Source organism: Dunckerocampus dactyliophorus, chromosome 12, assembly GCF_027744805.1.
Source record: "Dunckerocampus dactyliophorus isolate RoL2022-P2 chromosome 12, RoL_Ddac_1.1, whole genome shotgun sequence".
Classification (NCBI taxonomy): domain Eukaryota; kingdom Metazoa; phylum Chordata; class Actinopteri; order Syngnathiformes; family Syngnathidae; genus Dunckerocampus; species Dunckerocampus dactyliophorus.
The window spans coordinates 21,180,605-21,204,267 of NC_072830.1; the positions used below are offsets into that span (position 1 = coordinate 21,180,605).

Sequence of the window (23,663 nt, forward strand, 5' to 3'; positions counted from 1 at the left end):
TCCATAAATGCACAGCAACATAACATCTCAGCTTACAGCAGTGCACTAAACACATTGAAATAGCATGCTAACGCTACAATGAATTGGTGGCAATGCTGACGAGGCTAACTTAGCTCAGCAGTTAGTGACCAGCTCGGCGGCTGGATGCTTAAGGCACACAACACATAAAATATCACGCTGCAAACAGCGTCTAGCATTGAATGAATGAGAAATAACCAGGTTACTCACGTTTATAGACGCACACTGTTAGTTGAACATCAAAAACCAGATCCGTGTTACGACAACAACTCTCAAAGCTGCCCTGGTGCATTCATGTACCCTACTCGCGTCGTAATTGGGAGCTACGTTTAATCACATGTTAACTAAAAGGAACGAAAGAGAATGAGCACTACTAAAACAGTCTTTTTTTACATTTTTTAAAGTGTTTTGTTAAATATATTGTCCTTTCCAGTTTACATGTAAGTTTGATTTAAACAAGAATAGCAATCAAAAAATTTTTGATGCAGCTCAGCAGGTAAGTGGCACTTAAGTAAACAAATTAGTTACTGTCGTGAACTTTTTGAAATTTTTGACAGCCCTGCTAAAAACTAAGTCCTACAGATCGCTTACACACATACATTACATATATAGCAGAATAATTAACAATAAATATAGCCACTTCTGATTAGTCCGTGTCAATTTCAGACTTACAGTAAAATAATGTACTGATTTAAGCCCTGCCCATTTCCGGTTAAATCACACCCACATCCGGTTTATGCCCTGCCCATTCCGAGTACAGATGATACAGATCATTTCGATGGGTGAACAAATGCAGATACAGATAGTGGTGTACTCGCTCATCCCTACAACCCACCCAAGAACCTTTTTGACCCTTTAGGGCCACTATACTGTCTGCACATGCTTGGGAAGGCCACACGGAAAAGCGCAGTATGACAATGTTTTTCATTATACGTGTCCTATTATACACACATAATTTAAACAGTCTGCCAGTTCGCGTACACATATTGTAAACATGTGTCCGTCCATTTCTATGCACACATAATGTAAACAACTGTATGTCCATTCACGGATCCATGAACATGCACAATGTAAACATTAGCCTGCCCATTCACATGCACACGTAATATACACATTAGTCTTATTAACCTAACATCTTTCTGTCCATTCATACACTCATCATTTAGACATCTCTCTGTCAGGTCACATGCACATAATGTCAACATCTGTCTGTCCATTTCCTGGCACACGTAATGTAAGCAGCTGTATGTCCATTCACATAAACACATATAATGTAAGCATTGGCCGGTCCTTTTGCATACACGCCTAACAAACTTGTTTTACACATAACAATATCAGTCTGTCAGTTCACTCACAACTCATGTAAATATCCATCTGTCCACGCACATACACAAATAATGCAAACATTACTCGGTCCATTCACTCACGAACAATGTAAACATCTGTCTGATAGGACAATATTATATGACATCTGGACATAGAGTATCTGGTAACAACCGTGGACACACACGCACACACACCTGCACACAAATGCAACGCTATTCTAAAAAATACCAAGAGAGCCTTTAACAGTAAGAGCTATCATCTTCCTAGTACAGACGAGACCAAAGTGCTGTTGGATCCCTCAATAGGCAGCTTGATGTTGAAGTTGAGCCAACATGGTAATCCGCGAGTAAAAACTGTGCTTTTTTTACCTTTCTACATGGACAAATGAAACACTTTTGATTAAAATATTAGAAGTTAATCATGTAAGAGTGACCTTAATTTGCCCCTCCATCCTCCGCTCTACTTTGCATAAATATCATCCATAGAAGATTTGTCAAAATGATGTCAGACGTTCTTTGTTAAGAAAGAGCCTTCTGTATGAGCTGCTCTCTGACCTCCAAATGTCCTGGCATTTACATTGCGCTTATGCAGAAAAGGCAGCCAAAACACTACACCGGGGAGATGCTGAATTATTGATGCAGGAAGTGGTGGCTGAGCAACAAACCTACCACAGTGGACATCACACCAAGACACTATATCAGCCTTGCTCGACAAACGCGGTTGTGAAGCCTTCTTGGCTTATCTGACAATGCAGGCTTTTCATGTCATTGACTGAATTCCCCTCCTTTTGCCTTTTGTTTTCCCCCGTGCTCGCGGAAGTCATTGACTCACAATGGAATATGTTTGGTGGTAAGCGGATGCTCGTCATTGTCATTCAGCAGCGTAATAAGCCAAAGCTCATTAGATTAATTTTGCTCCCCCCCTCCCCCTGTCTGATTGTGGACTATAAACAGAGAAGGCCTCTGTGATGTTCTGTATCATGGCTTTTGAGCTGACACCATGTCAGCAATAATAATAGCATTACAGTCATTATTAGCATCGAGCCATTTGTTGCCTCAGTGTTGATGTTTCTCACAAACCCCAGACATTATTTACATATCCTTGTATCCGCTTATTCAGTTCAAAGTTGTTGTGCAGCTTGACAAGTACAGTCTTTTCTGAGTTCTGCAGCTGGTTTGTTTGTCTGTTTATTCACATGGACCTCATACTGTTACAACAATTTCCCTTTTCCAGCCCTACATAAAGTATGACAACCATAAGGTCAAACAACATTTTGAGATACGTGCACTGTAATCTACTCATGCCTCCCACTACTGTATCATAACACAAAGACTGCAATAACTGGAGCAGACAACCCTCCCTGACCATGTGATGCTTCTTGAAGTCCACATTTCCATGTGCCAGTGTTTATAAACTCAGCATTAATGCTCTGAAAGGAGCCCAGTGGACACAAGTGAGCCAGTCTTGGGAAGCCAAATGGATGAAGGACGAGCAGTATAGTCCCAAAAATATTGACCAACACACTTTGGAGGGTGAAAACATGCAGGATAGTACTACGAAGTACATGGGCCTCTCTTGAGACTCCCCAGAAGAGTTCAGGGCAGGAGCAGCACATTGAGAAAAAAAGAAATATAAAATGAATAAGACATTTTGCAGACCTGTTAAGGTAACATCATGGTTACAGACACGCTCTCATAAACACATTTAAAAAACATTTTTGGAAAAAAAAAAATTGAAAAATGTTGGTCCCTAAGCATGAGACTAGTTCCAGAACAAGTTAGTAGTGACTTGCAAATTGATACTAAAATATCGATGCTTTGATACCAGCTCTTCATGCTCTAAAATTGATTCTCAAATCAAAATATCAATCTTCCGATACTTCAGCCATTTGAGGTAATGTCTAAAACGTTTTGGCTGTTAAAACGATGACCGATCCTAAACGGAGCCATGTGTCAATTGTGAATAAAGTTTTCATTCTTAAAGTAGTTCTTAATAATTTTGCGTTTATTTTATTGGCTTCATTGTTTTATTTATTTTCTTTTTTAATTGTTTAAAATACCATTTTCACATATTTTATATGATTTTGTCTTCTGATTTTTGTGCTGTTGTATATTAGCTTGACTATACTGCAAATCACCTCGCCACCCCAGTATACTTCAGGGTTTAAAATAAATGAATGAATTACTTAAATGAATGATTCAATTACTAATTTATGTAAATGACTAATTATTTAATGAATAAATTCATTAAATGCCTTGAATTCTTTACGCTATGATATGAAATACACTACTTGTAAAAATGTTCCAGATACATTTGGTGAATTTGCACAAAGTATCGGATCGGTATCGTCGATACCAGCCTGAATTTTACTCAGTCTCGGATCGGAAACGGTATCAGTGGTATCACACATCACTACTAGTTACAGCAGAAGAACACACCCTTAAGAAGGAAGAGGGCAAGTATTTTGGCGATGACAGTTGTGGAGAACTTGTGATGTCTGTTCCGAGGAGCGTGTGGGTGGCAGGAGTGGTGGGGCATTGCGGAGACGGACGCTTTTTAAAAATAAAAGAAAATAATGAATATGAAAATAATTTTACAAAGTAGGCTGGATTGCAAGGTTTATAGTGTGCGTAAAGCACTTGAACATGTGGTTCTAATGATTCGTCTCACACAGCCACTTCCATATCACGTATATTATCATTCATAGTAGCGATGCCATAGTTCACAATCTGTTTTTAGCAAATTTCTGGCTGCCCTCTTCTCACGAGACAGCTTTTCTTTAAACGAGAAATATTGTCACGTTTCAATCTCGCGAGATCTCGTGACACCCCTAGTCTGTACTATTTTTATTTCTGACAGTCCAAATATGTTGACAAGCGCACGTAAGATTTCCCCTTAGTCGTTTGTCCGCGGCCCTGCGTAACACTGCGCCACTTTGCACATGCCCTCCCAAGGTGCTAAAAATAGAAGCAAAAACACAGACTGCAAACATTTTTGGGGGTTTTGATAAATCACATTACTGGTGCAGAATGATTACATTTGCATTTCCTCCTCACAGTACTTAGCGTATTCTGATAATCTGCATATTCATGAAGATAAACATGTAATCCTCGGTGCACCCTGTGCACACTACCAAGTTTGCATGTGTTTTTATACGCTCACACTATCATCATTAAGGATAAACTTTAGGGATGACGAGGAGGAGGTCGATCAACAATCTCTTTATTGCAGGCTAATGATAGCATGCCAGTGGACACGGGACACAATGAATGGACAGGCTAATAGATGCAGGAGAGCTGTGCCAGACAACTTTATGTCGAGCTCGGATCATCACATTGCAGAATTGCTACAGACACGTAGACCTGACATCGGACGCTAAAAAATAAAAGCGGTCGATAATTATGACGCCCTCAATAAATTGACATGTGCATGTATGCGTGTGTTTCATCTGCTCGTCTCTCTGTGCCACACAAGCTGGGTGACCAGAGGGTTCCTGTCTGTGCTCATTGGTTTTATAGTGAAATTAACAGAGAGAGTGGGCACTCATCTATTTCCGCCTCTTTTTGCAGGCGGAAGCGATGGGTTTTGAGGCGAATGCCACAGCCGACAGCCACAATGTGGGAACATTTCGGTTTTAAACAGAATGAACACCGACGACCGACATGGACAGTTTTCTCATTTGGGAAAAAAAAGAAACTACCGATGTAGCTGCCTCAGGCAGCGGAGCCTTCGTCCCGACAGTCAATGCTTACTGAGGTGTTTGGTCTGCAAAAATAATCACAACAGTGCTAAATGGTGGTGTCGCTGGCTACGTTGCAAAAACATACATACAGGCAACTTCTGTGTCAAGCTAATGTCTCACACAGGTACACCGTACACTCTACTTGAGTACCATCAAGTGGCTCAAATGTGCAGTACACCTCTCATGACAATTAATGAAAAACATTTTTAAAAAAAACCCGATAAAATCGATTATCAACGATAATTTGTAGCACAATTATCGACTAGCAAAATGTGTTATCGCGACAGGCCTACAGACACGGGACAAGCGATGTATGATGAAGATTCTGACTTGCTGACTGCTTATGTACTTGTGACTAACTTAACTTTGTAGCATGGGTAAACACACGTTTGTGCAAGGCTTTAACCGTATACGTCAAGACATGTCTGTTCAACCTGAGAGCTGTACTTGTACTCAGATTTCAGTCTGCAGAGAGCATTCTGTGTGTAGCTTCCCCGGTACCGAGAAATTCGTATCAGCTACTGTAGGCCGCAACCACGCCACATTGTCAAACTCAGCGGTCTTCTCCGCGCGAAGCCAACCTCCTCCTGCACCCACACATTCAGGACTCAGCCTGTCACGTTCACGGACGGTCGCAAATCACAAAACTCTACGCATAACTGCCAAATCGCTACAGTATCCCTGAGGATGTTAAAGGATCTGCTCCTATGAAAGCAACAGTAATAACTAAGCAGTGTGTTTTTTTTGTTCTCTCTTTTTTGTTTACTTTTTAATGTTTCATTTACTTCTTGTATTTATTTTTTTTTTTTACTGTATTTTATGTCCTCGTGTGTTCTGTGTCGAGTGTGAGCGATTCCGACCTACACTAAAATATGACTAACAAAAGTGTTGCTAAAATGAAGAAATACATGTTTTCTTTGATGAAAAAAAATGCCATATTTCTTTTCCCAGCAGAGGACAGCAAGCAGTGAGGTGTACATTGATGTAACCGAAATGAACAATTTCGTACATATGGTACCTCAGAATCACATCCTAATTGCTTCCCTCATTAAAAAACATGCATTGCGTCTTTGTGATCTGCACAAGGTTTCACATTAAGCGGGATTATTGCTGCCGCTACAACGCACAGTACATCATTCTCTTTTTTTGGCAGTTCATTTGTTGGCTACACGTTAGAAGTGAGATTAGCGCTCTACTATAAACGACTAAGCTTCATTATAGAGGTCTCGCTCTTCTGAACTTCAATTCCAGTGTCCAATCCCACCACCAGCAACGCCTTGTTATTGTGTCTGGCTTGTCGGGGAATTTAATTACTGCCGCTATCCAATGTGGCTATGAAGCTTTGTTTTATGGCTCCAGAAAATCAGATTCTAAGTGTCCTTCCACAGATATGATGTTGACAAAAAGGCACCATTTCATGAGACCATTTAAAATGAGAAAAGAATATGACCCTGTGTATATTTCCCTGGCTGGATTTAAAAGATGTTTGCATGCATGGCAACCAGCAAGCAAGGCTGTGACATTAAATCAGTTAAATCTGCTCCATAATTCTTCAGTCTCTCCGTGATATGCCTTTTCTTTGCCGCTCAAGCGTGTAAACAAGTGTGACTGGACTCGAAGTGAAGTTAAATGTTGCTCAATAATGAATCAAAAGCAGGTGTCACAAGGAAATGGGTCACACGTGTTTTTGTACCGGTTCAGACGTGTTGATGGATGGTCTCACTTTTAAGCTGGGCTCTCTCTATCACGGTGTGACAGTTTGGTCTGAATATTTGATGAAACCTCCTCGATATCGACGAAAGCACCTACTTTAAACGGCAAGCTTTCCTGTCACGTTAATGTGAGAGAAGTAATTACCCAACAGTTGAACTGCTCTGTTTTCATACTTAATACCTTATTGCTGAACTATGATATGCATTCTGTTAAGTGGATAGAGTATGAACATTTTCAGGTTTCAATGATATATGAGTGAGGTTCACGAGCTCACGGGCCTTTTAAATGTGCATTGTTGAAAGTCAAGCCTCTTACACTCTTATAAAACTGTAGTATAATCTATTCAAATCTGCTTAAAAGTGCTTGAAGGGAACATATTCCAATCGCATTATGACCCATGACAAGGCTCGAGGCCTACATATTCTCAAATGTTTGGTTCACTTTTTTTGCAGACCTGAATCCGCCAACGTTGTTCAAAACTCCTTTGTGAAATGATTCAATACAAGGTGTGTAACTTGCAATATTTAGAGCAAGTGACATTTCAAGCTTCACGATGTAATAACTGACCGTGCAGTACCAGCTGTAAATGATCTGTATGGTACATTTGCCCTGTAATAACAAAAATAGTGTCTCTGTCACTTTAATTTTGACACCCGCTCACCTACTTTGGTGAGGGTAACCAAATGCCCTGTTATCCCAGGACATGTCCTGTTTTCACGTTCTGTCCTGGCTGTTTTTTTTAGTTTGATGTCCTGGTTTTCATTAAAATGGCCGACATTAGCCGAATGCATATGACGTAATCCCTGAGAGGCTGCCGTGTGGGCGGATTTTTGGATGAGTGTTGCCAAAAAGCCAAAGAAAAAGCAAAACATTTGCACGGAGTTATTCCTATGATGCTTGACGGGTTGAAGTCTTGGGGACGTCATGAGCAGTGGCAGTTAAAATTCCCAAGTTTTTGCGACTTTAGAGGGCACATTTTTACCCGAAAATATCGGTTACATTCCAAAAACGCAACAAGCATTTGACCTCAGGTTCCTGTGGCGTATCGTGCAGTTTTTTAAAGGTTTTTTTGAAGGTTTTTCTGTCCAGAGGAGGCATATTTTAACTGTACTGAAATTAAAAGGCATCTTGGAGTAAACTTTGCACATCATTTGAGTATCTCGTTGCCAGGCAGAGCGTCCTGGTTTTCGGTAATGAAACTATGGTCACCTTACTTTAGTGGTCTGTAATATTGTTTGACTAGCCAAGACACCTCTCACATGAGCATTGGTTCTAACGCTGTGGTTCAGAGAGCCATGCTTGTACAAATTGAAGCTTGCTGAAACGATCAATGTTTAATTCAAGACAGAAGGGGTGAAGAAACGGCAATTATCCCTGACTGCTAAGTTAAGGTATTGCACCATTACCTCCATTAGGGATGGGTATTTCACTTCATTTTCTTAACAGACAATGGGGAAAATTAACAATCAAGCAATTCATTATTGTTTTTTAATATAATTTTGAATGAGATTGGAGAAACTTTATCTGAATGTTCTGAACTCCTACTCCTCGAAATACTTGCAAATTCAACATGTCAAGCCATTCGTTCATTCATTTTCTATGCCGTTTGTCCTCACGAGGGTCGCGGGGGTATGCTGGAGCCTATCCCAGCTGACGAGAGGCAGTGTACACCATGGACTGGTCGCCAGCCAATCGCAGGGCACATACAGTATAAATGAATGAATGAATGAATTTCAACCCCAGAGTGTTGTTGGAGCACATAACATGACCATTTCACTTCTGTTATATTTTGAAAATTGCTTTTCTTATAGAAAATTCAGAAAAATTCAGAAAAATCAAATCAAATAACTATTATACATGATCATATTTATGGCATCGTTATAACATTAGAATTGTGCTTCATGGTAACTACAGTACAGTAATAAAGCATTTATGGTCTGCATTCATGCAGTCATGGAACTTGCAGACCTTGCAGACCACATTTGAGTGGACAGTGTTCCCTTCCTGTCTGCAGTATTTGCAGCTGGGAGTGGTAAAACCACACAGCATCACTTGGGGTGTGTCTGCGGTGAGCAATGGTGTGCAGACAGGCAGAGTAGCCCATGTCACTTGTGCTGGGAAAGTTTAGGTCACGATCGGGTCGGACAAAGTCTGGGTCTGCCACATCTATAAAGATACCGTATACATACATACAAATATATATAGATGCATGTATTTATTAAAATATATGATTATTATTATTATTACTAGATTATATTCCTTATTTATAGCTTCAAGACTTCTAGAGATGTCTCACTGAACCTTTGGCAACATTATCACATAAAATCCCAAGTTGTATTGCTTTATTGTAATAAAGAAATGAACATTACGACACTGACAGTGAATACAGCACATGACCAGATATGGTCACTTAATTTTTCATTGCGCAATTTCACACATTTTAATAACACCAACGCGAAAACACTTGTATCATCACTTACCTAAACTATTCAAGCATAAAATACATAGGCGTCGTCAACGTACCTATGATGATTTTGGAAGCTACAAACTTAAATGTGGGCGTAAGAATGTCTGCTTTTTTTGGTTTTCAAAGAACAAGGAAGTTTGTTGTGCTCCAGAACACTGATTGGTCAGATGCTGCAATGCCACACCCTGTAATGTAGAATGATCACATGGTTTTCAAACCTCTCGGGAGGGGTGATAGCTGGGATAGGCTCCAGCATAACCCTAGTGAGGATAAGTGGCATAGAAGATGGATGGATGGATTTTTTTTTTAAGAAAGGCTTCAAACAGAAGCTCTGTAATATTCTCCTTTATGATCTTGAAACGGGCACATGGCACTTGAGTTGCCACTCTTTGGGGCATAAATTTCATTTTAATTCAACCAATCTGCGACTGAAAATGACACCCAGTTCCACCGCTGCCAGTAGAAGCTGCGTCATATTCATTTTCGTGCAGGCCCGGGCCGTGCATCAGTGAGACATTTTCGGCTGGAGACAAAATTCTCATTGTGGACATTCTGAATTGAAGCCGCCTGTACGACACTTAATCCAGCGCTTTCTGCTCTCTTCCAACCTCGCATTATATCTCACTAATGGTGTTGTTAAACACAGAGGAGATCCAGGGGACTATTAGAGAAGTTAACAATCTGTTAATGAATTTAAATAAGAGCTTTGTCATGTTCAACCTAAATAGCAAGGAGCCAATGCCAAGTGCTGAGTTTTTATGTATTCTCCACTTAAGGAGACAATATGACATCACATAACAGTTTGAAACTAGCTGCCACAGCCAGAATGTTATTGTTTTTGAACACTATTTTGCTTGGCTCAAGTTAAGGTAATATTGATCGTTTCACTTTCCTTGAGTGAATTCATTTCTAAAGGCACCCGTCAAAACTTCTTCTTTTATCAGCGCAAGAACTGTGTTGATCGTCATGTCGCTGCTGACACTTTCTCGTTAAATTAATCTGGTGAGAGTTGGCCTTCCCATCTTCTCGGCCTCGTCCAAATGTATCATCAATTAAGCTTTTGTTCCTCGCGCTCCACTGATATTTTACTTCTCTGAGGTAAGAGCCAGGAAATGAAAATACAACTCTTTTATGAACGAGGTTGCCTATTTTTTTATGTGTTTCTCAGGGATAATTTAAAATAGTATAATGCTTCCTTTTGACTAATTGATTTCTGGGTTGTTATTGTTACCATCAATCCATACATTTTCTATACCGCTTGTCCTTACTAGGGTCGCGTGTATCCCAACTGTTTTCGGGAGAGGCGGGGTACCCTCTGGACTGGTCGCCAGCCAATCACAGTGTTATTATTATTATTATTATTATTATTATCATTAATAATAAATTTAAAATATCATCTTGAGCAAATGAACAGAGCTATATATGAATCTAGTGGGACCATACATGTGCATGTTGTTATATTTTATAATAATAATACTAATTACTACTGCTATTATATTATACCATAATATAATAACAATTGCTACACACCTACTGGCTTAAGAAGCTAACTACACTCCATGAACGCGTGGCAGCACACATGAACCAGCTGCTAACATTGGGGACACACCCAGAATGGTTAACTCAAGGTTGAACGGTTCTCAAAGACCCCCAGAAAGGAACGGCACCGTCCAACTACCAACCAATAACCAACCTCAGCACCACATCAAAGCTCCGATCGGGCATCATAGTGGCTAAAGTGAGTAGGCATATGGATCAATACATGAGCAAAGCACAGAAGGGTATTGGCAATAACACCTGGGGAGCCAAACACCAGCTGCTTGATAGGGCAATTGCACAAGACTGTAAGACCAGAAGCACCAACCTGTGCACTGCCTGGACTGATTACAAGAAAGCTGATGACTCAATGCCACACACATGGATACCGGAATACCTGAAATGGTATAACATCAACAGGACACTACGAACCTATACCAAAAACTCAGTAAGGCTATGGAAGACAATTCCAACTCCAAGCCAATTGCACAGGTGAGCATCAAATGTGGCATATCCCAAGGAGATGCTCTGTCCCCACTGCTGTTCTTCAAAGGCGAACAACGACCAGCTACCTCCTCTACATGGATGACATCAAGCTGTATGCCAAGAATGAGCGTGACATCGACTCCCTGATTCACGTCACAAGGATATACAGCAATAACATCGAAATGGACTACAGTAGATAAGTGTGGGTAAATGATATCTAGACGAGAGAAGATGATCACTCATAAAGGGGTTGAACTACCTGAAGGCAACATAACGGATATACAGGACAGCTGCAAATACCTGGGTATCCCACAGCCATGAGGGGGCAGCTCGAAGGACAGCCAGAGCCAACTATGACATCTGGAAAACATACCAGTGGCTGGAAAAGGATGGACTGAGACAGCACAGATGCACTCACGGCAGCACAAGAACAGACCTTAAACACAAGATCAATAGAGGTCAGGGTCTACCACATCAGACAGGACCCCAGGTGCAGGCTGTGCAAGAAGCCACATTGCAGCACATTACTGCAGGGTGTACATGGAGCGGCACAACCAGGTAGCAGGAAGAGTGTACCAGAACATCTGTACCAAATCCGGATTAGATACCACAGGTGGTTGAGAACAACCAGGCCACGATCCTGTGGGATCCACACTGACAAACTGTCATCCAATCTCAATGTTTATAATATATACTGAAGGGTTATAAGACCTTTCCTAGCTGGTTATCGATTTTTTTACACTTTCAATTCCTCTAAAATTAAAAATACCTTGTAATTTTCTATCAAGCATCCAGTTTGTCGGGGGCGACTTGGAGCCTTCCCCATCTGTCTGTTTTACACACTCCCACTGATTATCGCGCCCATCTCGCCAGTATAAGAACACCTGTTTACCTTCCCAGGTGGCGTCGCGATGTGGGCTCAGGTCGTGGGACACCCCCTCTGTTTTTCCTCCCATCTGCATCTGCTCTCCTCTTTGCATCCCTCCATTGGCATTCTGCTCACATTGGCCTGTCTAATTAGAAGGCAGGCAGAGAGCACAAAAAAAAATCCCTCTTTTCTTTTTTTCCCTCCATGTCCTTCCAAGGGTCTTATTTTTCTTACAGCGAAGGACTCGGGCAGAAGGGAAGCTTTTACTTATTTCTTGAGGGCACAAAGGGATTTTGGCACACATCCCAGGATGCTCATGAACTTTGCACAGGTCTGCAAAGGGCTCGTTGACAGGTCTGCTATGGGAAGTGCTCCGCCCACAGATGGGAGATCACTGCAGGGAATAGTGGAGGCGGCAAATGCAAATAAGGATGTCTTCCACCAGTATCTATGAATAAAATACTAAACATACAGTCAGCATAATCATTTGAAAGGTATGTGCCTTTTTTTGCTGGGTTTGCCATTGTTGTGTGTCCTTGGTAAGTGCCATGACTACAATATATGACATACTGTTGCAGCTAACAGGCTATTTATTCTTTGTAAAGGAAGACAAAGACAATGAAAATCAATAGAAAACTGTCGACTACCATATTGACCCGACTCTAAGATTATGAAGAAAATATACAAATCCGAAAAAGGCCGATAGTTATATTTGGTGTCTTGTGATGTTTACAATCGGTGGTGTGAAATGACTTATTCCCAAGTGGTGTCAGAGCTTTTCTTCCGGTCGCTCACACACCCCAAGTGACCTGGACAGATGCAAAGAAGTCAAACAAGCAAAAAAGTTGATATTGGATCACTTGAATATTGTTGTGTTGACCTGAAAAATGCAATGTTGCTCATACACGCCTGCCCCCATCGATAGGCAGGACAACTGCACAAGAAAATAAGTTTATATTTATGTAATAAATATGTAATATATTTACAAATATATTCTAAAGTTATGATGACATAACTTTGAAAAATGAGGAAAAGACGTACCTGTATGATCAAAAAAAGCATAAATGTAAAGAACTCCAAAAGTTATCTAAAGGTTAAAAATAGATTTAGTCAGCACCCATTAAAGAGTTTAAGGCTTTGACATTCTCATGTAACCTCAACATATCCACTGACCAGCCATTTTAATTTGCTGTAAGATACACAAACATATCTTATGCTTTTTGGGGCAATCTGTGGTGGGTGTGTGTTTTTTAGTCGAAGATTTTAAGTTAAATTGCAGGTTGAATAATGTATTTGTTAGGACTAAGCTGCAGTATTTCCCTTGCTTTTCCATCCATCCATCCATCCATCCATCTTCTATGCCGCTTTTCCTTCCCTTGCTTTTCTGTTTACTTATTCAACATAATACCATCCTATTCACGGCCTCTATAAGATAAGATGTCAACACTGACGCCATCACAATGAATTATGCAACTACTGTTGACAACAACTCTGCAAACGATGAGGAAATCAAGTATCTCCACATAGGATTGTGCATTGCCAGGAGCTTTGGGGAGCCTCATATTGACATTCTGTTTTTTTTTTTATCTTTCCAACTTTGTGTGTTACTGCACGCTTCCGCTTCCCCCGGTGGTTGATAAATAATATGTTCTGTTATGTATTTCAACGTGAGCTACCTCCCTTCATGGAGAAGGATGCAAACACATGAGAGCATGGAGTACATGTTTGGACACATACATATGCAACACAAACCCACTTTGCCTGCTCAGTTAACACAGCAGGGCCGACAAAGCGGCCCGCATAGCTCTCTAAATTATCTAGCTGCCCCACGCTTGGTCCAGACGCCCTCGTGTGCTGCACTCATTTATAATACAAACCATGTGACAGGCTACTGCATTAGCACGCCGCACTAGTCTCTCACAAACACACTTTCATGTGTGTGTGTGTGTGTGTCTGTGTGTGCGTGTGTGTGTGTCCAGCACTTAGTTCCAGCTGGATCAGTTTTAAGCTCAAAGATGGCCGTCTGCTGCCACATGTCGCCCAGTTGTGTCACCGATGGACGGAAAATTAATTCAGCAGCTCATTACACATTAGCACTGCAAAAAGAGATTAAAGTCGCAAGTATGAACGGGCTTTGGCACCCTCTCGCCTGTCGGGGTAGCATGAAAGTTGGCAAGTGCTTGAGGATTGAGAGATAGACAGATCTAACTTCACTGCCATGCTCTGTTCAACCGCAGTGACTTAAGCTTAATGTTTCCACAATTCAGCACCACCCATCTGTCTACAGTAGTTTACATGATTAGAGTTTGGTTGCGATCGGGCAGAACTTTGAGGACAAGTTGCTTTTTGAAAGAGCCCTGAAAATGGACAAAATGGAATTAAAAAGGAAGTTTTAAATCAAAATGGCAGATTTTGTGTGTCTTTTCGGATGTGGGTTTTAGAGGCTTTTTTGTGAGTCTCCTCATGATAGATACTGTATGTCTCCCAAACGTTTGCAAAACGCCTTCCAGCAGGCATTACCGAGATCATTTTTGGCCATCATATTCACAAATCCTTCCAGACTGAAATTTTCACCAGCTTCCAAAATTTGGTGACTTATTAGGTGTGGAAAATTTCCACAAGAAAGAAACAAGATAAAGAAACAACATAAATGTTCTCCTGCCCTAATCGAGAGATTAGAATACGGAAAAAGTCTGTATTGTAGATGCAGGATGTTGTCGTAGCCAGTACATACAAATACTCTACGGACCCAATTATAAGACCGCATTTTTTTCCCCGAGGAAAAAAAAGTCAGAAAAGGTTGTCTTGTCCAAGAGGTGGCGACAAACAACTATTCCCCAAAGAAGCTTTTCTTCAGGTCACTCACGCACACCAGTGAATTGGAGATTTGCGGTCACGAAATAAACACAACAAAGTGTATCAAACGTTTGTCAAGTTAGCAAACATAATAGTGATCATTGAAGTCATCATACAACTCTTAAGCAGCTAAGAAATATGATACCATTTTCCAGTTGTTGCTTCGTTGACAGTGAAATGTGTTTTATGAAGGTTAATTTTGTCTTGTCTTTCTGTTGAAAAAGTAGTTTTGTCTTATGTTTGGGTCAACGTGTCAAATACAACTTCAGAAAGATGGGAATATTTCTTTTAGTTTGCTAAATAACTGAAATGTTCAAATTTGTGCCATTTTTATAGAAATCCATTATCATAAGAGAACAACAATATTGCTTATTGTTTTTCCTGAACGGCCTCATGTCATCTCTGGGTGGAAGGAAAAGAAAAACAGCGGCATCTTCTGGTTGCGGTGGGGCACTCATACAGGTTTCTATTATGTTAGGCTTATCTAGCGATGGCTTTTTACATTTTGCACGGACAATTATCATCACATTTTCTCTTTCTCCACTCCTCCACTCCTTCACATCCATGACGTCTTTAATTGACATCGCCACACACCATTAGTGCCATTCCTAAGCTTTGGTGGATGGTTTTAAATGGTTTTCTCTTGATGATTCATCATAGTTAGATTCAACCTTTGCTGCCTTTTTTTTTTTTTCTCAAGCTCCATCTCATCATCTTTCTTGTCTGGTTTATTTTGGCTCAAACACCCTGCTAGCTTTGTGCTTTAGATGATCCGACCATGACTTTTGTTCTCCAAGGCCATTTGATTTGGAAGGCAAACAGCAAAATCACAATGCGGTCATAACAGGCAAATAGGAAAACAAGAAATGGATCTCGTGGAGGAGGGTGCAAATTGTCTTGTCAATGCATGACAATTTTCTATAAAAATAGGAACAAAGAAAGACAAAGCACTTATTTACATTGGTAATCTTTTTAAAGTGAACTCATTGAATCTCCAAATTTTGTCTTGGGGTGGATTTTGTTTTCATTTATCCCTCCCTCCCAAAGCTCCAATTTGTTTGTTACAAGTGGAGTTTATACATTTAATGTGAGTGATCTGAATTGCAAATCCACAATTATTTGTAAATAAGATCTAAAACACATAACACATTAATTAACTCAAATATTGGGCACTTGTGACAATTAAGCATGTTAATTAGTGGCTTGCACTGGAGTGTATCTTGGAATGACAGCACTCTATGGCAGTGTTATTTAACTGGTGGGTTGGGACCCAGTTCTGGGTCGTTGACAACAAATCAGAAATTCAATTAAAATATTCAGTGTAATTATGTGATAGTATGAAGTAAATATGTTTATATTACATCTATTTTGAAAATATATTTTTGATTGGCATCTTCTCCCTTGATATATTCATATGCTATAAAGAGGATTGCATCATGTTGCAAATGATGTGCGGCGCTGATGTTTTGGAACCATCCACAATCATGAACAATGGTGGTTGTGACTGTGTTCCAAATTACACACAGGTCTTATGCCATAACATAAGCTGATAACAGACGAGAGCAAGATGATGTTGCTTCAGCAGAGCAACAGGCGGCCAGCGTTCTGCAATCAAAGTGGATGGATGTGGATATCGACAACACTGACACATGCCTGGCATCACACAAGGTGGGAGAAAATCTTGTGGGGACTTAAGATCAGTGTTTTACTTTTTCTTTGACTTTTTATTTTTTTTTTTTTGTTGTTTTTTTGACGGGAGCATACCATTGTAAGCAAAGAGGAAAAAGTGTGATGATAACCATAGAACTGTAAATGGACTGCAACATGAGAAAGAGTGCGATATGAGCAATGCAATGAACAAAATATGAATTGCATGCACAAATACATTTTACCTAGCAGATGCTTATATCCATCCATCCATCCATTTTCTATGCTGCTTCTCCTCATTAGGGTCGCAGGAGTATGCTGGAGCCTATCCCAGCTGACTTCAGGTGACAGGCGGGGTACACCCTGGACTGGTCGCCAGCCAATCGCAGGGCACATATAGACAAACAACCATTCACACTCACATTCATACCTATGGACAATTTAGAGTCTCCAATTGACGTAACATGCATGTTTTTAGAATGTGGGAGGAAAACCCACGCATGCACGGGGAGAACATGCAAACTCCACACAGAAAATGCCCAAGGGAGAATCGAATCCAGGTCTACCTGATCTCTAGACGGTGACAGTGTGGCCAAGATGCTAACCAAATATAAAATAAACCAAAATAATATCTTACCAAGAAAGCAACTGCAGTTTGTCTGTATGTGCCCTTTGCTTGGCTGGCAACCAGTCCAAGGTGTACCCTGAAGGTGCCTGTAGACAGCTGGGATAGGCTGCAGCATACCTGTGACCCTAGTGAGGACAAGCAGTGCAGAAAATGAATACATAGATGGAAAGCAACTGCAAATATGTTGTTATGCTGCCTGCCGACAGACAAACATTTATTTCAGCAATACCTCTCTGTCTGTCTGTCAGGCCTCTTCAAAAGAAAGTACTTTTACTTTATTTTGTTGTATTTAGTTGTATTATACCGTGTTTTACTTGTCTTTAAACTTCTATGGCAGTTAAGACTTTAAATATGACTACTAACATTGCCTGGTTTTGTGGTAACAGTTTGGGCCTGAAACAAATGAATTCAGTTTGCATTATTTCTAATGGTAAAAATAATAAAAACCTTTCACAGAACAGATCGGGCTCGACTTAGGAGGTCCACTGTAGTTTAAGAAAGCAGTGGACGTGTTTCATCACACAGTTGACAGGTACTTTAATATTCAGTGTTGGGTTATACGCATAAAAGTGGATCAAAGTGCTGTGTGGGTTCACTGTCAGGGAGAAATGCACTATTCGCAGGCCGCAGTGCTAGCGTGGTGTTGCAAGTCTTCTTAACTTTTCAGTCCCAACCCCCACCCGCCCCTGCCCCCCTGTGATGAAAGGGTCATACACATTTCTGTGCATTGTTGCCAAAATAGCAGTGATGAGTGGCTGTGCTACCGTGCAGGCTGAGTTGTCTCTGCTGGTGGACCAGCTCATGTCTGTTTCTTTGGTGCAGCCCATACAGGCACTAAGCAGCTCCAGTCTTAAAATATGGATGAGCAGTCGGTGTGAAGACGTCCTGCGAGCTGTAGTTGCTACTATTTGAAAACTCCAGACGTACACTGGACGTGTCTCCTCCTGACTCAACAATCCCATCTCTGATCTGATTCTTCTTTTTTTCTGGTCCCCCTCATCTTTGTTTCACATCATTATTCCAAGTTCGATCCAGTTTCCCCAAGTGTCTCCTTGAGGGATTTGAACAGGTTTAAACTTTGATTAACCCTAATTCAAGCACAAAAGGTCACTGCAGAGGCTTTGTGAAGAGTCTTGAGTAAATCCATTTGGTACAACTTTTTGCTGATTTCTCAGCTGAATTGTTGACACGGGAAATGATCTGGGCTCTACAGACTATTTGTTAGTCTGGTATGCTCACTTATTGAATGTTCAGTTAGGGCTGAGTCTTGTTAGCGGTGTAAGTGCACACTTTGAAACAACTGTGGTCGATGGCAGTGTATCCTGTAGGAGTATTACTTTAAAGGGAACCCTTCACTGTTCAGACATGTTTGCTTTATATATTGTAAATACTTCACTTAACGCCTCTGTATAATTAATCGCAGAATAGCAGACAAGATGGCAGTAGCTGCATTTGAAGTATCATGAGTGGTCAGCATCCAGCAGCTTTATTTGTGTCTACATGCGCTGTAAAATGTTGCTTGTGCTACACAGCTGTTGTTGTGAAAGCCATGTTCTTGTTCTATTGTTGTTTACAATGAAATCGTCAGTGGTATTAATGCTGGCCGGACAGTTTGCTCCGTACTGGTGTTACATCATTGGTTCTGTTGCTGCTGTGTTGTGCAATATACTTGACCATGTGATTAAAGAGAGCTATTTTCTCATACACGCCAAAGCATCATTAAATTTTAAAAATAAGTTTCTGTCATCACACATCTTAGGTCAGATAGCCTTTTAAATCTGTGAAAATGCAGTCAAAGATTGAGGCCGATGGAGGACCCGATTTGAACTCTTACAAGCGCTGATTTCACTGATTTAACCTCAGATTCTTTGAAAGTTTGACTGTTGTAATTTGAATGTGAATCCCCAAAGTTTAAGCATTATGGTTTGTGAACATTTCAAATCCCTCACTCGTGCGTCCAGAAAATGTGAAACTCTGCAGGCGATGTTCTCCAGCAGCAAAGATGAGCACATTTTCACGCTCTGTGATAGCAGAATAATTGCTCAAAAATGACGCAGGTTTAAAAATAACCTTAAAATAAGGGGGAAAGCATGCCACATTACACACCTGACTCAGGGAGAAATGGATGATGGGGGTCAGTCGCTAGCAAGCACACTTGAATGAGTAGCAAGTGTGATATGTAAGTAAAATTGTCTTCAATAAAGCATCTACTAGCCAAAATCCCACATCTTCCTCCTCCAAAAGCACAACATTTGAAGCAAAAGGGATAAAAACTAAAGTCACAAGCCTGTGTGATACGGCAGTAATCTTGACAAATGTCCTCATCAAATACATGTCACACCGTGCGCTACATCTCTGTTTTGTCTTCGACCTTCTCTTGTGTTTTTTAGCAGCAGGGAACGCAGATAACAGCCTTCACTGGCATTCCTGAGGCGAGAGGGCACTTATTAACTCACGTTTTCAAGCGGCACACAACATTGCGTACACCTGCATCTAATGAGGTCCAATACAAGAATTGTATGCCTTTACAAAATGAATAGACAATCAGTAAAGCACATCAACATATCTGATTCTGTCAAGCGCAACCGTGTTTTTGCCGGCGTTTATCTGTTTGTTTATTTGTTTGTGTTCAAAATAGCTTCAAAAGCTGTAAATGGATTTGGATGAACATTTCAGGAATTGTCAGAAATGGGATACGGAAGAACTGATTAAGAACTGATTAAATTTTGTGGCTGATCCGGATAACCATCTGGATCCAGGAATTTTTTAAATGATTCTTTAACATTGCGAGATAGGACCATTTTCGGCATTTGTGCATAACTCCACAAAAAATGGTCAGGGCACTTGGATAAAAAAAAATACAGGAAGGTTTCCAACAGGTTCTACAAAATATATAAAACCTGATCCAAAAAAATGTAAGATTATTATTTTGGTGTGAATCACAATTTGGGGACTATGGTGCTTGGCGGAGGTCTGCGCTCTCAGAGTGCTTTTCTAGATTGGATAAGAAGGTGTATTCTTGCTGAGTAACACCAACATATACTGTATATAAGTGGTCATTATGAATTACTATCGTAGAAACATATGTTTATTATTGTGTATGTAGTTTGAAATGTCAAATAAACACCCCCAAACTCATTGATTTTACAAAAACTCAATATAAAACACATTGTGGAAGAGTTTTTAATCATTGCAGACTTGCATGTCAAAATATTAGACGCACCTCTGACGGTGATGATTGCACAACAGCTCTAACAAACATATTGTTATCGAACCGTAAAGGCTCCAGTTAATGCCTCTATTCATTTAACTGCAGTCACCTACAGAGTTAGTATAAATTTTCTCTTCATATAAATATTGGGAATAACAGCCTCTCTCCAATTACTGTCTGCTTCCAATTGACGCCCTGGCCTCTTTGCGGTTTACATAAATAAAAACCATGGGTATAATTACAGCATTTATGGTAATACCTCTCTGACAGCGCCAATCAAAACTGAGCTTTATTATCTTTTTTGGTTTGCGTTTGTCTCTCATTAGATAGAATATTATGGCGTTATTTTGAATGTCTCATGCCAATATCGTGATAAACACCATTTTTAAGTAATCACTCAAGATTAGAAGAAATCGAACATTGATGGCAAGGAGGAAGGGAACATCTGGGGGAAACGAACATCATTAAAATGCATTTTTGGAACATCTCACTGAAAATGTCGTTCCCCTTTTCCAGCTGTTGCATGGCTGCACATTCCCAAGGTTCTGACAGTTGAATTGCACAGTATTGCTCCTTAATCTCAGAGATGAAGGATAATGACAGTGGCATCCCTCCACTCTGAGTGAGTACTCACATTAGGCCGAACGCACCATGCCTGGAAAGAGGTGGTCAAGGGCCCGGCATGATACCATACATACGCACAATCTCAGTGCAGATTATTAATGATAACCAACACAATTCATAATAGAAATAAAAGACAAAGACTCTAAATCAGGGGTGTCAAACTCAATTTCAGTGTTGGTGTTTACTTGCCCCGGTAAGTATGTAACTAACACTGAGCTTGCCCAGATGTTGCGGGCTGCAGTTACACTACTCTTTGATGTCCGGTCGCGGGCCGCAAGATACGCTTTGGTGGGCTGCAAATGGCCCGTGGGCCGCGAGTTTGAGACCCCTGCTCTAAATATTGACCACTTATATACAGTACAGTATATCTTGTTATTGTTTCTGACGCCTAGTGACCAGAATATGACTTGTCTACTATAGGCTATAGTCAACCACAGTCATTTATTAATGAATGAATTTTTGTAAAACCGCGATAGAGTGAGGGAGCGATGTTCCAACCACGATGTAGCGAGGGACGACTGTATAAAGGCACATGTGTTAAACTCAGGCACAGGGGCCCGCACTGCAATTTTGTCCGGCCTGCTGAACTTTTTGTAAAATACCATTGAGTTGATAGACCTTATCAAACAAAGTGCTTACAGCGATCTGGTAATTCAGCGACTCTCCTCTACTCCTCCTCTGGCATTTTAATTTTAAAAGTGGAAGCAATATTGTATTGCACAAAATTCACAACCATTCTTAATAAGGGTGCCAGATTCAGACCAAAAGTCAAAATAATTTAACTGCACACGACTACAAACGGCATCACTTTAACTATTACACCCTGTCTGTACAAAATAACACCTTTAAAACGCATAAGACGGTCAAAAGTAATCATTTTAACTACACCAAACCATGCTGGGAAACGTGGAATCTGCCCATTCCACAGCTGCAAACTCTTCCGGGTTACAAATCTCACAGACTGTGATGTTTTTGTGTTGATATAAAATACTGTAGCTTTTGCCCGGACATTGAGAGAATGACAATCACTTTATAGAAACAAACAACTGCACCAAAACAACCATAGTCGCATATCCGCAGACTATCGGACAGTAGAAATTTTAAGCAGGAATGAACGGACGCAAAAAAATGCACATTTCCCCCGCTGCGGTGTAAAAAAAAATCCACAGTGAAGTTTTAAAAAAATGTATGTCCACCAAAACACACATTCACCAGCTGTCATGCGCATTTTGGCCCAACCTGAAAACGCAACCGCAGGGGTGCATTATATTGGTATGTTCCAATCCGGGCACCGTGTGCGCGGGGAACCGGGATAAAAGGTGTGTAGGCCGCTTACTTATCTAGTCGTCAGTGCTAAGGAGACATTTTCTCAAAGTTTACCCAAAACAACTACTATTTTTTGAGCCTGCATTATTGGGGCATGTCCAAGAGAGTAGGAGAAGGCGAGTGGCAAACAAATATTTTTTTATTAAAACTACCGACGTTTTTTATCAAAACTACCAAAATGTGTCAACCTTTTTCACAGTCACAACAAACGTAGACACGCGGACAGCAGCACCGCTACTATCAGTGTCAGCCGAGGATGCAGTAGTTTTAGAGATGAAGCTGAGAGTGACGCTTTTCATCAAAGTATTAAAGCGGTAAACTACGTTAAATGTTCTTATCAATTACGGTAAAAGCGTTGAGATGATTCACTTGTTATGTAATAATAATCCCCCAGGAGGATTTTAAGGACTTTATCTGAAATAGGAGAATTTTCTCATATTCACACCTGTTAGAAGATGAATAAACATTTTTGGGTGGGTATATAAGCATGGCTATGTGACTAGCAACTTAAACAACAGATTTCAAAAGCACGAAAAAAAAGTGGCCTAAATTACATACTCACATTTTAGAAAAATGTTAAAAAAAAAAATAAATAAATAAATAAATAAAAAAAATTTAAAAAGAAGAAGAAGAAGAAAAATATGAGTGTAAAAGTGACTATAGGGGTGTTATTCCATGTCTAGAGGGCTCTAATAATGCTTAAAAAAAACACATTTAGATGGTCGTAAACAGATTTGATATGCTCTAACTATGAAAATATTCCATTTGTAAAGATTGAATTTTACTTTGTGGAAATTCACTCATAGCGGTCGGGTCTGGAACTAATTAATGAAGGATTACTCCCATCCACATGCTGTAAGTCTAGAAATAGTCCACAGTCAGTGTAACTGCAGTACTACCATGCACGCACAATTACTCGGCAAGTGAGTATTTTTACCATATCATCATTTTGATGCGTATTTCCGAACTCCAATCTGTGTAAATTTGAATGCTTATTGAATTTAATCATATCGAGAGCGTGGCTGGCTGCACGGTGGATTAGTGGTTAGCATGTTGGCCACACAGTCAGGAGATCGGGAAGATCTGGGTTCGAATCTCCGTTGGGAGAACTCTGTGTGGAGTTTGCATGTTCTCGCCGTGCGTGGGTTTTCTCCGGGTACTCCGTTTCCTCCCACATTCCAAAAACATGCATGTTAGGTTAATTGGCGACTCTAA

The 23,663-nt window shown here is 40.4% G+C and overlaps 1 protein-coding gene and 1 long non-coding RNA gene across 4 annotated transcripts in view; one reads left to right on the plus strand and one right to left on the minus strand.

The window, feature by feature from the left end:
• Positions 1-23,663, plus strand: part of rtn4rl1b (reticulon 4 receptor-like 1b) — a 172,176-nt gene that overhangs the window by 74,300 nt on the left and 74,213 nt on the right. For 2 of the 3 annotated variants that reach the window (XR_008573131.1, XM_054794006.1), the window contains exon 1: positions 10,076-16,680. The exons of the other annotated variant lie outside the window; for it this stretch is intronic. Coding sequence is in view for 1 of the 2 variants with exons in the window: in XM_054794006.1 (XP_054649981.1) it covers positions 16,662-16,680 (19 nt within the window). In the remaining variant the exon portion in view is untranslated. Of the gene's footprint in view, positions 1-10,075; positions 16,681-23,663 lie in introns of those variants that run through there. 3 annotated transcript variants of the gene reach the window in all.
• The window catches only part of LOC129191049 (uncharacterized), a 56,398-nt gene continuing 49,787 nt past the window's right edge, over positions 17,053-23,663 (minus strand). The window contains exon 3 of the long non-coding RNA XR_008573132.1: positions 17,053-17,412. This is a non-coding gene — a long non-coding RNA (uncharacterized LOC129191049). The remainder of the gene's footprint in view (positions 17,413-23,663) is intronic.